Source organism: Chiloscyllium punctatum, chromosome 1, assembly GCF_047496795.1.
Source record: "Chiloscyllium punctatum isolate Juve2018m chromosome 1, sChiPun1.3, whole genome shotgun sequence".
Lineage (NCBI taxonomy): Eukaryota > Metazoa > Chordata > Chondrichthyes > Orectolobiformes > Hemiscylliidae > Chiloscyllium > Chiloscyllium punctatum.
Genome location: NC_092739.1, coordinates 20,338,824 through 20,353,477, shown reverse-complemented (window position 1 = coordinate 20,353,477; position 14,654 = coordinate 20,338,824). Strand labels below are relative to the sequence as shown.

The following is a 14,654-nucleotide window of genomic DNA, read 5'->3' as shown; positions in this document are numbered from 1 at the left end:
TGGCGTACTGGCTTTTATTGGTAGAGGAATTGAGTTCCGGAGTCCTGAGGTCATGTTGCAGTTGCATAAGACTCTGGTGCGGCCGCATCTGGAGTATTGTACGCAGTTTTGGTCGCCATACTATAGGAAGGATGTGGAGGCACTGGAACGGGTGCAGAGGAGGTTTACCAGGATGTTGCCTGGTATGGTAGGAAGATCGTATGAGGAAAGGCTGAGGCACTTGGGGTTGTTTTCATTGGAGAAAAGAAGGTTTAGGGGTGACTTGATAGAGGTGTACAAGATGACTAGGGGTTTTGATAGGGTTGACCATGAGAACCTTTTTCCACATATGGAGTCAGCTATTACGAGGGGGCATAGCTTTAAATTAAGGGGTGGTAGGTATAGGACAGATGTTAGGGGTAGATTCTTTACTCAGCGAGTCATGAGTTCATGGAATGCCCTGCCAGTAGCAGTGGTGGACTCCCCCTCTTTATGGGCATTTAAACGGGCATTGGATAGGCATATGGAGGATAGTGGGCTAGTGTAGGTTAGGTGGGCTTGGATCGGCGCAACATCGAGGGCCAAAGGGCCTGTACTGCGCTGAATTGTTCTATGTTCTACATGAAGCAAGCTATTAGGAAAGCAGTTCATGATTTTTACTGAGTGACACTGACGAAACAGTGATCTACTCCCAAGTCAGGATGGCTAGTGGCTTGGAGGTGAACTTGAACGTGTTCCCAAGCATCTGTTGCCCTAGTCCTTCTGAATGGTTGTAGGGGTGAGTTTGAAAGGTGCTGTCTAAGGAGCCTTGGTGAATTTCTGCAGTGCTTAGTTTATTGTTACACATTCCAGCTACTGTGCATGAGAATAGAGAGGAGGGGTGAATATTTGAGCATGTGGTGCCAAACAAGTAGGCTACTTAGTTCTGGCTGATTTCAAGCTTCTTGAATAGGAACTGCACCCATCACACTCCTAACTTGTGACTTGTAGATGAAAGGCATGCGTTGGGGTGTCAGGAGGTGCAGTTACTCTGCATCTGGGGCTTGCTCTTTTAGCATCAGCATTTATATGGCTTATTCCAGTTCAGGTTAAAGGTAAACCCAGGCCCAGGATGTTGATAGCAGGGGATTCAGAAATAGTATTGCCAATGAATGTCAAAGGGTAAGGTAAGATTCTCTTTTGAAGATTATCATTGCTTAGCATTTGTATGGTTTCACGAATCTTGTATTACTTTATGTAACTTGCTACTGGTCAACCCAATCCCAAATACGATATGGTCAAGGCCTCGTTGCATTTGGACACAGATTGTTTCTGAGGAGTTACAAATGGTGCTGGACATTGCAAACTCATCAGAAAACATCCACTTCTGACCTTATAATGAAGGGAAGATCATTGATGAAATAGATCAAGGTGGCTGGGTTTAGATCATTCCCCTGAGAAGCTCCTGTCGAGCGCTCCTGAAACAGAGATGATTGACTTACGACAACTACAACTGCCATCCTTTGTGTGAGGAGACCCCCTATTAACGGTGTGTTTTCCTCTTGATTCCCATTGCCTCCGGTTTTGCTAGGACTCCTTTATGCCACACTCGATCAAATGGAGCCTTGATGTCAAGGGAAGTCACTCTCCACTCTCCTGTGGTATTCAAATCTTTTGTCATGGTTGAACTAAGATCGTAAAGAGGTCAGAAGTCAACTGGCACTAGCAGAACCCAACCTGAGTGTGAGTGAGTAGGTTATTACCGAGCAAGTGCTGCTTGATTGCACTGTCAATGACCCCCTCCATCGCTTTACTGATGAACAAAGTGACAGACAATTCTATGACACCAACACTCTTAACATGGTGAACATGGAAAAGATGCAGTCCTCCTGTGATCAATCTTGAACTAGGGGCAATGACTTGAAAGCAGGTGTCACCGTTTTAGCACAAAGGTGGAGATGTTTCTTTTCCATCAGAGGATTGTACAAAGTGGGAACTTTGCCTCGGAAAATTGTGGAGGTGAAGTCACTGGTAGATTTGAGTCCCTTGCCTAATAAGAATCAGTGGTAGATGGAAATGCTGAATTTAAAACACAAATAGATCAGCCATGATCTCACTGAATGGTTTGGCAAGGTCAAGGTGTCAAATAGCCTACTTCTACTCCTATTCTGTACATTTCACTGCTCACAATACGATGTGCCAGTGAAAATAAAAATAGAAGATTGAAAGAATGAAGACACGATTGATAAAATGGTTCAGGAGACAAGATTTTAGATTTTGAGGACACTGGGTCTGCTGCTGGAGCAGGTGGAACCTGTACACTAAGGATGGCATTACAGGGACTAACGTTCACAGTGAGGTTTGTTACTGCTCATGAGGGCAACAGGAATGCAAGAGGGAACTCAGACTGATTAAAACAGAAAGATGCTGATAAGTAGTACAACATTAAAATGAATGTGAAAAGCAGCAGGAAAAAATTGTCAGAACCAACAAAGCTCAAGTTATGGAATTGTGTTACAAAGGCAGAATTAAGAACTTGCAGCATTCAGAAGAATAATGGATTTTTGGTACCAGTGGAAGTAAAGGGATATGATTTAATTGCTATTACAGATATATGGTTTTAGAGTGAACAAGACTGGCGAGGTGGGACTTTCAATCAGAAGAATAGGTTGTAGAATCTGCTTTTCTTTTAAAAATTTGATTTATCATCATGTGTACCTTGTTATAAAATACACCGAAAGGTGTTTTACAATTTCGGCACTAGCTTAAAACACAGAAAATTAAACCAAAACAGAGAATATAAAGGCAGAAAAATGAAGAAATAAAGTAAGTGCCCAACTGTGCAGTCCTCCTTGTTAAGTGCCCTGTCATGGGCCAGGGGCCTGATGGCTAGGCACAAGTCCTCATTGCTGCGTCAATGCCACTGGAATGAAAGTTGCCACTCTTCAGCGCCATTTCTCCTCCACCAATACTCTCACCACTTTGATTCCTTGCTGGACCTCGCTAATACAGATGCCAATGATGCTGCCAAGTCCTGTACCAGTCCAAACTCAACTCTACTGCTACCACGAGGCTGCTTCGAGCCTACCTCATCAACACAGCCACTGCTGATCTCATACTGAGTCCAAACTCACCTTTACTGCCACCTCGACGGATCGGTTGGAAGCGGACGCTGCTGGAAACCTAAACTCAACTCCACAGCAGCAGCCACAATTGGGCGCTAGGACTGCCTTGATGATGCAGAAGCTGCCAGGTATCCCAGCTCACCTCCAATGCTGCCAAGAGTTCACGCTGTTGGGCCTACTTGAGTGAGTAGGATCTAAGAGGAGCAGCAGGAGAGTCGACCTTTCAGGTCAGGACCTTTCATCAGCAGTCCTGATGAAAGGTCCCGACCAGAATCGTTAACTCTCCTGCTCCTCTGATGCTGCTTGACCTGCTGCGCTTTTTCCATCTTCACACTTTATCAACTCTGACTTTACAACATGTGCAGTCCTCACTAAGAGGTGCAGCAAATTGTCAGGCCGAAGGGAACCGAAGGGGGAATTCCAAAAGAATAAAAAAAGAAAGATACTGGTTTTTGCACATCTAAGAGAAGCAACAAACACTGGTAACCTTTAAGCCCTTCTACCACACAGTAATACTGGTGCACAATCCTTTATCCAAAATGCTCAGGACCAGCTGGATTTTGGAATTCAGAATCTTTCAAATTTTTAGAATAAGTGACAGTTTGATGGTCTTTTTTAAAAAATCTTACCAGAGGAACACGCTCACTAAATAAAACAGGCCTTGAGACAGAATTGAGGCCTGCCAGTGCTGGGCCAAGCCCCCACACACCGCATCGGAGTGACACATTACGAGTGAATGTGGACTTGGGTTAACTGTTTGCACGCCAAACAACATTGTTAATGAGAAAAAAAAACTTCACACAAAAACCTTCGGACTTTGGAGCTTTTTGGATTTCGGATAAAGGATTGTCTACCTGTAATAACGTAGGTCATTGCATTAGTCAGGAAGTTAGAAGTGTGAGTAGCAAAGGGAATGCATAAATCATGGGTGACATCAATCTGGATATAGACAAGGTACAACTGATCACCACCAATGCTATGGAGGAAAAGATCCTGGAATACATTTGAGTTAATCTTCTGGTGCCAAACTGTTGAGGAACCAACCATTACACAGGCTATTTTAGATTTAGTATTATACAATGGGAAAGGGCTAATTGATAATCTTGCTGAAAAAGAATTTTCAGGTAATAGTGACGAGAGTATGATAGAATTTTCCTCATGAAAACAGTGAAATTGGGTCTCAAATCTAAACAAGGGCAACAATGAAGTTATAAAAAGGAAGCTGGCTTTTGTGGACTAGAAGAACACATTGAAAGATTTGACAGTGGACAGGTAATGGATAGTAAAGAATAAAGCTTTAATAAATAATAAATAAATAAACAAAAGAATGGATTAGGAATGCTTCTGTAGATAGGTAGTAAGGAACAGATTAGCAAATATAGATATTTCAGACAGAAACAGAAGAATTTATAATCAAAAATACAGAAATGGCAGAGAAGCTAAATATGTAATTTGCTTCCATCTTTACAAAGGAAAAGATCCAGGTTTCCCTGTAATAATAAAGGTCAAAGGGTCTGGTTAGTGCATGGAACAGAAATAAATTAGTATCCAAAAAGTAATATTGGAGAAATTAATGGGACCAAAAATGATAAATCCCTGATACTCAACAACCTTCATGGTACAGGTTGATAGAGATGGCTACAGGGGTACTAGATGCATCAATGATTATTTTTGACAATTCTATTAATTCGACAACAATGCCTGCATATTGAAAGGTTGCAAATGTAAACATGCACTTTACGAAATGAGCGAGAGAGAAAACAAGGAATTACAGACCTAGGTCTGAAGTCAGTAGTAGGGAAAAAGCAGACATGTAAAATAAAAGATGGGATTACTGTACTAGCTATTTAGAAATTAGACAGAGTGAACATGGATTTATGAAGAGAAATAATGTTTGAGAAAGAGTGGATAGTGGGGAACTAGAAGATGTGGTGTATTTAGGCTTGTGGAAGAAGTTTGAAACACATAGGGGTTAGTAAACAAAATTTAAATCATATGAGACTGTGGCTAATATACTAGGTTGAATTGCAGAATGATCAACAGGCAGAAAGTAGGAATAAATGCAGAGTGGCAGGCTATGACCACTGAGGTTCTGCAAAATATCAGCTTGGACTCAGCTGTTCACAATCTATACAGAGAAAGTGAGGACTGCAGATGCTGGAGATCAGGGTCAAAAAGTCTAGCACTAGAAAAATACAGCCCGTCAGGCAGCATCCGATAAGGAAAAAAAGAGTCGACTTTAGTATAAGCTCTTGATCAGAAACGATGAAGAGCTTAAGTTCAAACGTCGACTCTCCTCCTCGAATGCTGCCTGACTGGCTGTGCTTTTTCAGTGCCACACTTTTTGACACTGTTCACAATCTATGTCAATGATTGTATAAAACTTGGTAGGGATACGAATTGTTAAAAGGATGCAAAGACACTTCAAAGGGGTTTAGACAGATTGAGTGACTGGGCAAGAGCATGACACATAGGAAATCATATAGTCAAGTGTGAGGTTATCCACTTTGTTAAGAAGAATAAGTGCAAAATATTTCTTATTGTCAAGAAATTGGAAAGTGTTTATTTCCAAAGGGATTAAAGTCTTCTCATTCCGAAGGCATTTGGAAGCTAGCATGGAGATGCAGTGAGTAATTCAGAAGGCAATGGTATGTTAGCCTTGATTACAAGGAGGTTTCAGTATAAAAGTAAAGAAGACTTGCTTCAACTCTATGGAACACTGGAGAGCCCACATGGAGTATTGTAGGCAGTTCTGATCCCCTTGCCAAACAAATAATATACATGCTACAGAGGGAGTAGAATGGAGGTAGACCCAACTGTTTCTTTGGATGGTCAGACTGTCCTATGCGGAATGATTATGGAGACTAGGCCTGTATTCTCTGAGGTTTACAAGAATGAGACATAACTACAAAATTCTTAAAGGAGTAGACAAGTTAGACACAAAGTATGTGTGCCATGGATGTATGGTCTAGAAAAAGGGGACGTAAACTAAGAATGAAAAGATAAACCACTGAAGGCTGAGATGAGGAGCACTTCTTCACGGAGAGGGTGGTGAGTCTCCAAAATTCTCTATCTGAGGGGGTGAGGAAGTTCTGTCATTTCACAAGTTCAAGGGAAACACTGATAGATTCCTAGATACTGTTGGCATCAAGCAACCTGGGGAGAGCGAAGGAATAATGCAGAGGTATTGGATCAGCCATAATCTAGTATGGTGGAGCAAAATCGAGCAGCTAAATGGGCTACTCCTGCTCTTATGTTCTATGACTTGGTAAGAGAAAGAACTAGAATATTAGAAGACCTTAAGTTCAAGGAAGGTAGAACACCGATGGCCAGCCAGACTGCATTAGAGTAGTTGAGGGTATTGTAAACTTATGGATGAGTGTTTTATGAACAGATGAGCTGAGGCAAGGGCATGGTAGGAGGTCTAAATGACAATACAGATGCATGATTAAAAACTCATTTCAGTAATGACGTAAAGGCTATGAACAGTGTGCTTGGACACTGGCCTTTGGAGTATTGAAGTCAGTGGCTAGGCAACTGAAATTGGGGCAGGGAATAAAATCAATGTCTTTGATCAAAATTTTTGTTCATCCAGACAATATGGTGAGCAAGAAGCTTGAAATTTAAAGATCCTTGAATTGGTTGATTAGTGATAATGCATAAAAATGTATTATCACATTGCATGTGAATACGAACATTTTGTTTCAAGATATCATCATAGGGCAGCCCGGGAATCAGAATTAAAAGGGGGTCAAAGATAGAGACCAGAGATAAAATGCCAAGAGTAGTATGAGAAGTTGCTGGAAGTGATATTCTAGTTCTTAAAGAACAGTTAAGAAATGCATCTAGAAGAGTATAATCTCATCCACCTGAAGGAATAAATAGATTGTAGAGATCTTGAGTGGAGATTGTCGTCAATTATGCAAAAAAATGCTTCAGGAAGATGAGCAAGGATAAATTTGAAGTTTGCATTTGCCATAATCACAACGGATGTCATTCATGACTTCATTAAAAGTTGTTTTATTACTGTGACAGGATGACACAGGGATTGAAACATACGTCCTGGTGAAAATGCATTTAAGGATTTGGAAAGCAAAGGAGGTTGGGGATCAGACCACAGTTTACAAAAGGTAAAGAAGTCAAAAGATCCTCTGACCCACCTCATCTCACCCAAGAGTTTTAATGATGCAGATTTACAGGAGATGGAACAGTTATAAGTATCAACTAAAACTGGAGATATGCATGGAGGTTGGGTGGTCAGCTGTTTAGTTGAAAAGCATTTTGAGGGAGATTATGGAGAGTCTCATGGACAAGGCAAATTCACCAGACACATGGACAGATCATAAAAGTAAACTGAGAAACGTCCACATTCAGTGCTAAAGCAGGAACAACCTTAGATTAAGATTGACTGAAAGAGAGGCAGCTGATTGGATGGTCTCTTGGTGGCAATTAAGTCCCTGATTATTTTGCACTTCTTTTCAGAAGGGAAGGTAGAAAAGTCAGGGAGAAGAGTTTAAAATCAAGAGGAGGTAGCCAGTGGATATCTTTGCATACCAAAAATTTGATCCTATAGCAACCTCATGTCATCCAGCCAGTTCTGACGGCTGGCTGATTTTATTGTCTACTGTGGCCATTCAGGTCAGCAATTGTGGATTAAATGGAGTTTAGAATGATGACCATAAAGGGAAGTGGCCAGTTGAGACTCAGAAAGGGTCATACTGGCTCCACATCACTGGAGGTAAGCAGTGGATAAGCACTTCAGTAACTGTAACAATATTGCGTTAACAGGAAGGCCAAAAGCAGACGGTTGAGATTCTGAAAGAACAGTTATAATTTAGATATAAACCATGCTTGCATATTTCAGTCACTATTTTTCTTCTATTACCAACCTATTATTTTAAAAAGAATATTGAAAAGTTGCATGTCTTTTCAAAGACTGAAAACTTAAAATTGATATCTGACATTAATTATGATCTTGAAGAGAATTTGCAATATGGTACCTGGATCCGAATGTCTGTCAGTGTTCCAGCTCCTGAAATAATCATCCTGGAAAACAAAACAAGTAGTTAGAAATATAATTAAGCTGTATGTGCAATCATAATTTTTGAATATTGTGAATCAAGTTACAAATGCACAACTGAAAGATAAATACAAACCTCAACCTCCTGTGAGGGCAAGCATTAGAAATAAAAAGAATAAACATGTTACATAACAAATTAGAAACAATTTTGTCAAAAATATAAAAGGAACCTTCAAATTACATCTAAAATGCAGAAGTAAAATAACATTCCACATATTTTATCAACATCAAATGCTGAATTATTCAACTGTTCAAGCAGTATCTATGGAGATAGAAAACATAGTTAATCATTTCAAGTTGATGAAATTTTAAACCTGTGAAGGTCATCATCTGAAAAGTTAACTTTGTTTATCACTCCACAGTTGTGGACAGATCCAAATATATCCAATGTCTTTGGTTCTTACTTCAAATTATAAACATCTGCAAAATTTAGTTTTTGTATTGAAATATGTTTGTTTTCAATTTAAATTTGAAATGCTTTTGATGCTAAGCATAAACATTTTAATATTCTAAGTTGTGCAACTGGAAGACAAATGAAAAGGTTAGAGAGGTTTATTCTCCAACTCCATAGCCAATCTCTACTGAAATATTCTCACATATCACAATAGGGAAATCTTCCATATTTTTCCTGGTATGTGGACCTTGGATTTTTTTTTCCCTCTTTTCTGAAGTCACAACCATCATGTATAAAATCACATGTAGAATAATATCTAACAAAGTTTAACTTATAAACCTGTGTTTTTATATATTATTTCTTTGCCCCCACTGTGTGTCAAGCATTCCCAAGACTAGGTGTAAATATCATTACATCCGCTTTGGTTACAGGAGGAGTTAATGTTTATAATCTTCCAAAATTTGACAGAAAAGTTCCAGACAATTGGAAAATTCTGTCAAAAAAAACCAACAATGTAGAAAATTACAAGCGAGTTAGTCTATTGTTTTGGAAGATACTGGAATCATTATTACAGGACTGAATATATGTACACCAGAATTAGCTGGGTCCTTAACCAAGCTGTTTCAAGAATAGCAACACAAGTGTCTACTCGGGGAAATGTGGAACATTGCCTACACCCTTTCCACAAAAGGCAGGATAAATTCAACCTGGCCTATTATCAGTCTATCAGTGTTGTCTCCCTCATCAGTAAAGTGATGGAAGGAGTCACCAATAGTGCTATCAAACAGCACTTACTCAGAAATAATCTGCTCACTGATGCCCGGTTTGAGTTCTAACTGGGCCACTCACCACCTAATCTCATTACAAACTTAATTCAAACGTAGACAAGTGAGCTGAATTCCAGACTTGAGGTGGGAGTGACTGCCCTTGACATCAAGACAGGATTTAATAGAGTATAGCATCAAGGGTCCTTAGCAAAACTGGGTCAATGGGAACCGAGGGGGGTTGGGGCTTTGGGAGGGGAGTGGTGAGAGAACCAGCTGTTCCCCACTGGAGTCATTCCTCGCTTCAAAAAAAAAGGTGTGTATAGATTTCGGGAGGACAGTCATTTCAGCTCCAGAAGATCTTTGTCAAAGTTCCTCAGGGTAGTATCCTAGGCCCAAACCACTTCAGCTGCTTCATCAATGGTCTTCCTTCCATCATAAAAAGGTCAGAAGTAGGGATGCTGACTAAGATTGTGCAATGTTCAGCACATTCACAACTCCTCAGATAGTGAAGCAATTCCTATCCGAATGAAGCACACCTGGGCAATATCCAGACTTGATCTGAAAATTGACAAGTCAGGCCCTCTTGTGGTGCAGCAGTAGTGTCCCTACCCCTGTATTTGAACACTTAAGTTCAATTCCCACCAGGGGTGTACAATAATATCTCTGAACAGGTTGTTTAGAAAAATATGTTAAATTAGAAAAAAGTGGCAAGTAACATTTGCGTTAAATAAATGACAAGCAATGGCCATCTCCAAGATAGAATCTAACATCATCCTTTGTCATTCAATGACTTTATCAATACAGAATCCTCCCCCTTCCCCCAGTGTTAATATCCTGGGAGTTACCATTGACCAGAAATTGAACTGGACTGGCCATATCAATACAGAGTAGTCAAATTCTAGGAATCTTGCAGCAAGTAACTCATCTCCTGACTGCCCAAATCCTGTGTACAAGGCACAAGTCAGTGCGAGTGAATGCTCCCTACTTGCTTAGTGCAGTGCCAAGAGAACTCAAGAAGAATGATGCCATTCTGGACAAAGCAGCCCACTTAATTGGCATCACACCCACAAGCATTTGCTCCCTCCACCACCGACACTCAATGGTAGCAGTGTGCACCATGATACACAGCAGAAATGCACCATGACTCTTTTGACATCCACAACCACTTCCATCAAAAGGACAAGGGCAGAAGTTACATGGGAACACCAGCACTTGCTAATAGCATTGTGGATGTACAACAATCAAAATGAACTGCAATGGCTCAAGGCAGTATCTCACGACAATCTTCTCCAGTTCAACAAGGGACAGGTGATAAATGTTGGACCAACCACTGATGCCATAGAGATATCTATAATGTATCTTTAATGCTTAGATATAGTATGTCTCTTCTTAGTGATGCCTTCCATAGAGTTATAGGCATTAAATATTCAAAGTGTGTCAGGGTAGCTGGATTCTGAATCCAACAGTACATCTACACTGAAATATCCAGATTTTTATTTCAATTTGTTGATCAGTTTGAACTTTCACATTGTCCGTCACTGAATGAGCTGTTTAGGAAACAAACTTATTAATTTCCTTAATTTTTAGCTGAAGATTCCTCCTTGCTTCATAGGATGTTCATTGTCGCTGTTCAGTATTCTTATAGAACATAGAACAGTACAGCATAGAACAGGCCCTTCAGCCCACGATGTTGTGCCGACCATTGATCCTCATGTAAGGTAAACCTAATGTACCTCCCCTCAAATTTCTGTGACCATATGCATGTCCAGCAGTCTCTTAAATATCCTCGATGACCTCGCTTCCACAACTGCTGCTGGCAATGCATTCCATGCTCTCACAACTCTCTCCGTAAAGAACCCGCCTCTGACATCCCCTCTATACTTTCCGCCAAACAGCTTAAAACTATGACCCCTCATGTTAACAATTTCTGCCCTGGGAAAAAGTCTCTGGCTATCAACTCTATCGATGCCTTCTTTGGATATGGGAAGATCAGATATTTCACTTCAATTTATTTTATCTTACTCACCTCAACAACAAATCTGCAACTTGTATTGGTCATTACTAATTATTCACTGTCCCATTTTGAAATCTGGCTCGATTATGCCGAAGATGCTCCAACTTTTGAGTTTGATAGATTATTCAGATGCTACTTTTTTCTCTGCAATTCTTCTCAAAATTCATTGGCACCTGAAATCTGAACTGACTTCAGTGTTGATAGCTGTGGAAAACATTACCAACTCATACTATTGACCATATTAAACAATTTTTTTATTCCAACGTAATTAATACAGAGGATTCTGCTTTTTGATTGGATTCTACCATGAACCTGTAACATTTATGAGTTGTTCAGTAGGCATTTAAAGTTTAACCCTTTCTAGCTTGTGAACAAGGATGTGATCAATACATTCACTCAAGAGAGAAAAATTCTTAGTTAAGAGGCAAATATAGTTTTCTGGTACTTGGTGTCCACTATGTTCAGAAGTTGCACATTATAGTAGTGAAACTTGATCTGAGCAGCAACTTATTTTTAAATTCTTTACAGCATTCTAACTCATGCAATCTCCAAGTCTGCTTTCTCATTAGCTGAACTATGACTTGGGACCACCTTCACAGACCACTGCCTTGCAGTGTGTTCCTCTGCCTTGGTATTACAGGCCATTTCTTTTGCAATGCAGCTTTCATCAGGTATTAAATAGTTTGTGTCATCCTTTGAAACATGCTTTCGTATTGAGTGTTACCACAATATTTTTGTGTTAGTTGGCCTCAACATAGCTATGTCACTTCTCCTTAAAGTCTTCTGGTTGCCAACTTGAATGCCTCAGGGGGACTGGTGCTGTTAAATTAAATCTTCAGATCCCATATGGATCACTGAGTCGTATGTGCTGCCACCCATAACCTTTTTGAGTGTGTGGTTTCATTAAGGAGTTACATTCTGGTCTAACAAGTAGAACAAACAAGGTATTATTTACTGCATCAATGCAATTATTTGCAGGTTATAAGAATAGGGTCTACATTATTACAAAGAACTAGCCTTTGGTCAGGTTCTTCATGAGACCCAAGTTTCCTCCCCTACTGTGTCTGCAATGTATCACCACGCTGGGTGGAGTTTATTGCACTCTAAGTTGACACCTTCGCATCCTTCTAGACACACCTCTTACACCATTAAACATTTAGGAGAAAGTGAGGACTGCAGATGCTGGAGACCAGATCTTAAAAATGTGTTGCTGGAAAAGCGCAGCAGGTCAGGTAGCATCCAAGGAGCAGGAGAATCGACGTTTCGGGCATAAGCCCTTCTTCAGGAATGAGGAAGGTTTGCCAAGCGGGCTAAGATAAAAGGTAGGGAAGAAGGACTTGGGGGATGGGCGTTGGGAATACGATAGGTGGAAGGAGGTTAAGGTGAGGGTGATAGGCCGGAGAGGGGGTGGGGGTGGAGAGGTCGGGGAGAAGATTGCAGGTCAAGAAGGCGGTGCTGAGTCTGAGGTTTGGGACTGAGAAAAGGTGAGGGGAAGGGAAATGAGAAAGCTGGAGAAATCTGCATTCATCCCTTGTTGGTGGAGGGTTCCTAGGCGGAAGATGAGGCACTCTTCCTCCAGGCGTCGTGTTGCTATGGTCAGGCGATGGAGGAGGCCAAGGACCTGCATGTCCTTGGTGGAGTGAGAGGGGGAGTTAAAGTATTCAGCCACAGAGTGGTTGGGTTGGTTGGTGCGAGTGTCCCAGAGGTGTTCTCTGAAATGTTCCGCAAGTAGGCGGCCTGTCTCCCCAACGTATAGGAGGCCACATCAGGCGCAGCGGATGCAATAAAGGATATATTTCCCTCCCCACCCCTATCAGCATTCTGGAAAGACCACTCCCTCTGTGACTCCCTCGTCAGATCCACACCCCCCATCAACCCAACCTTCACTCCCGGCACCTTCCCCTGCAACCGCAAGAAATGCAAAACTTGCACCCACACCACCCCCCCTCACTTCCCTCCAAGGCCCCAAGGGATCCTTCCATATCCACCACAAATTCACCTGCACCTCCACACACATCATTTACTGCATCCGCTGCACCCGATGTGGCCTCCTCTATATTGGGGAGACAGGCCGCCTACTTGCGGAACGTTTCAGAGAACACCTCTGGGACACTCGCACCAACCAACCCAACCACTCTGTGGCTGAATACTTTAACTCCCCTCTCACTCCACCAAGTACATGCAGGTCCTTGGCCTCCTCCATCGCCAGACCATAGCAACACGACGCCTGGAGGAAAAGCGCCTCATCTTCCTCCTAGGAACCCTCCAACCACAAGGGATGAATGCAGATTTCTCCAGCTTTCTCATTGCCCCTCCCCCCACCTTTTCTCAGTCCCAAACCTCAGACTCAGCACCGCCTTCTTGACCTGCAATCTTCTCCCCGACCTCTCCGCCCCCACCCCCTCTCCGGCAGATCACCCTCACCTTAACCTCCTTCTACCGATCGTATTCCCAACGCCCCTCCCCCAAGACCCTCCTCCCCACCTTTTATCTTAGCCTGCTGGACACACCCTCCTCATTTCTGAAGAAGGGCTTATGCCCGAAACATCGATTTTCCTGCTCCTTTGATGCTGCCTGACCTGCTGCGCTTTTCCAGCAACGCATTTTTAAGCACCATTAAACATTTTCCTATTTTGTAAAACCATCTATTTTTCTTATAGCTCGAAGTGAAACTTGGTCTCGAACTTGGGAAATTCTTAGCTTTAGACCTTCAACGTGAACCACCAGATGTACTACTGTAACTCCTGAAATATAACCCAAAGCCTTAGCAGAAGGGTGACTTTGCATTTTCTCTTGGATTGAGTCTCAGGGATCTATAGTAAGTTTCAAAAGAGAATGGAAGTTTACAACAAACTCAAAAGAACTTCTCAGTTATTTTAAGTCTCATTTTCCACTTTTATGATTTACTCTTCAGCATTTCTGAGAATCAATGCCAATGACTCTCGATTTGACTACTTAGGCTGCCAAATGCAAAAGGTGGGGATGGGGCAGAGGCTTACCTTGGTGCCATGGCAGAGTGGGAAAGTTAACCAAGAACAAACAATAACACATAAAATAACCCTCACTTCTCCATCCATGCAAACTCAAGCCTCCAACCAGCCCCCATAAACCCTCATACACTTCAACTTATGTCAATTTATGCTAATTTCCTATTGCCCTTCACAGCCACTATGTCCTCCACCCACGGCCTTATGAACACCCTGCTAATCTATGCCGTATACAAATCCATGAACTCTACTCACCCTTTGCCACTTTACTTGCGCCAACTCACCATGTTACACAATGCCTTATCAGGACAAATTTAATTCAAGTGCTC

General features: G+C 41.6%; 1 protein-coding gene across 4 annotated transcripts in view; it reads right to left on the bottom strand.

The window, feature by feature from the left end:
* Positions 1–14,654, bottom strand: part of LOC140480227 (testican-3-like) — a 517,571-nt gene that overhangs the window by 319,042 nt on the left and 183,875 nt on the right. For all 4 annotated transcript variants that reach the window (XM_072575112.1, XM_072575034.1, XM_072575285.1 and 1 more), the window contains one exon: positions 8,084–8,129. In XM_072575112.1, coding sequence (XP_072431213.1) covers positions 8,084–8,129 — 46 coding nt within the window. The remainder of the gene's footprint in view (positions 1–8,083; positions 8,130–14,654) is intronic.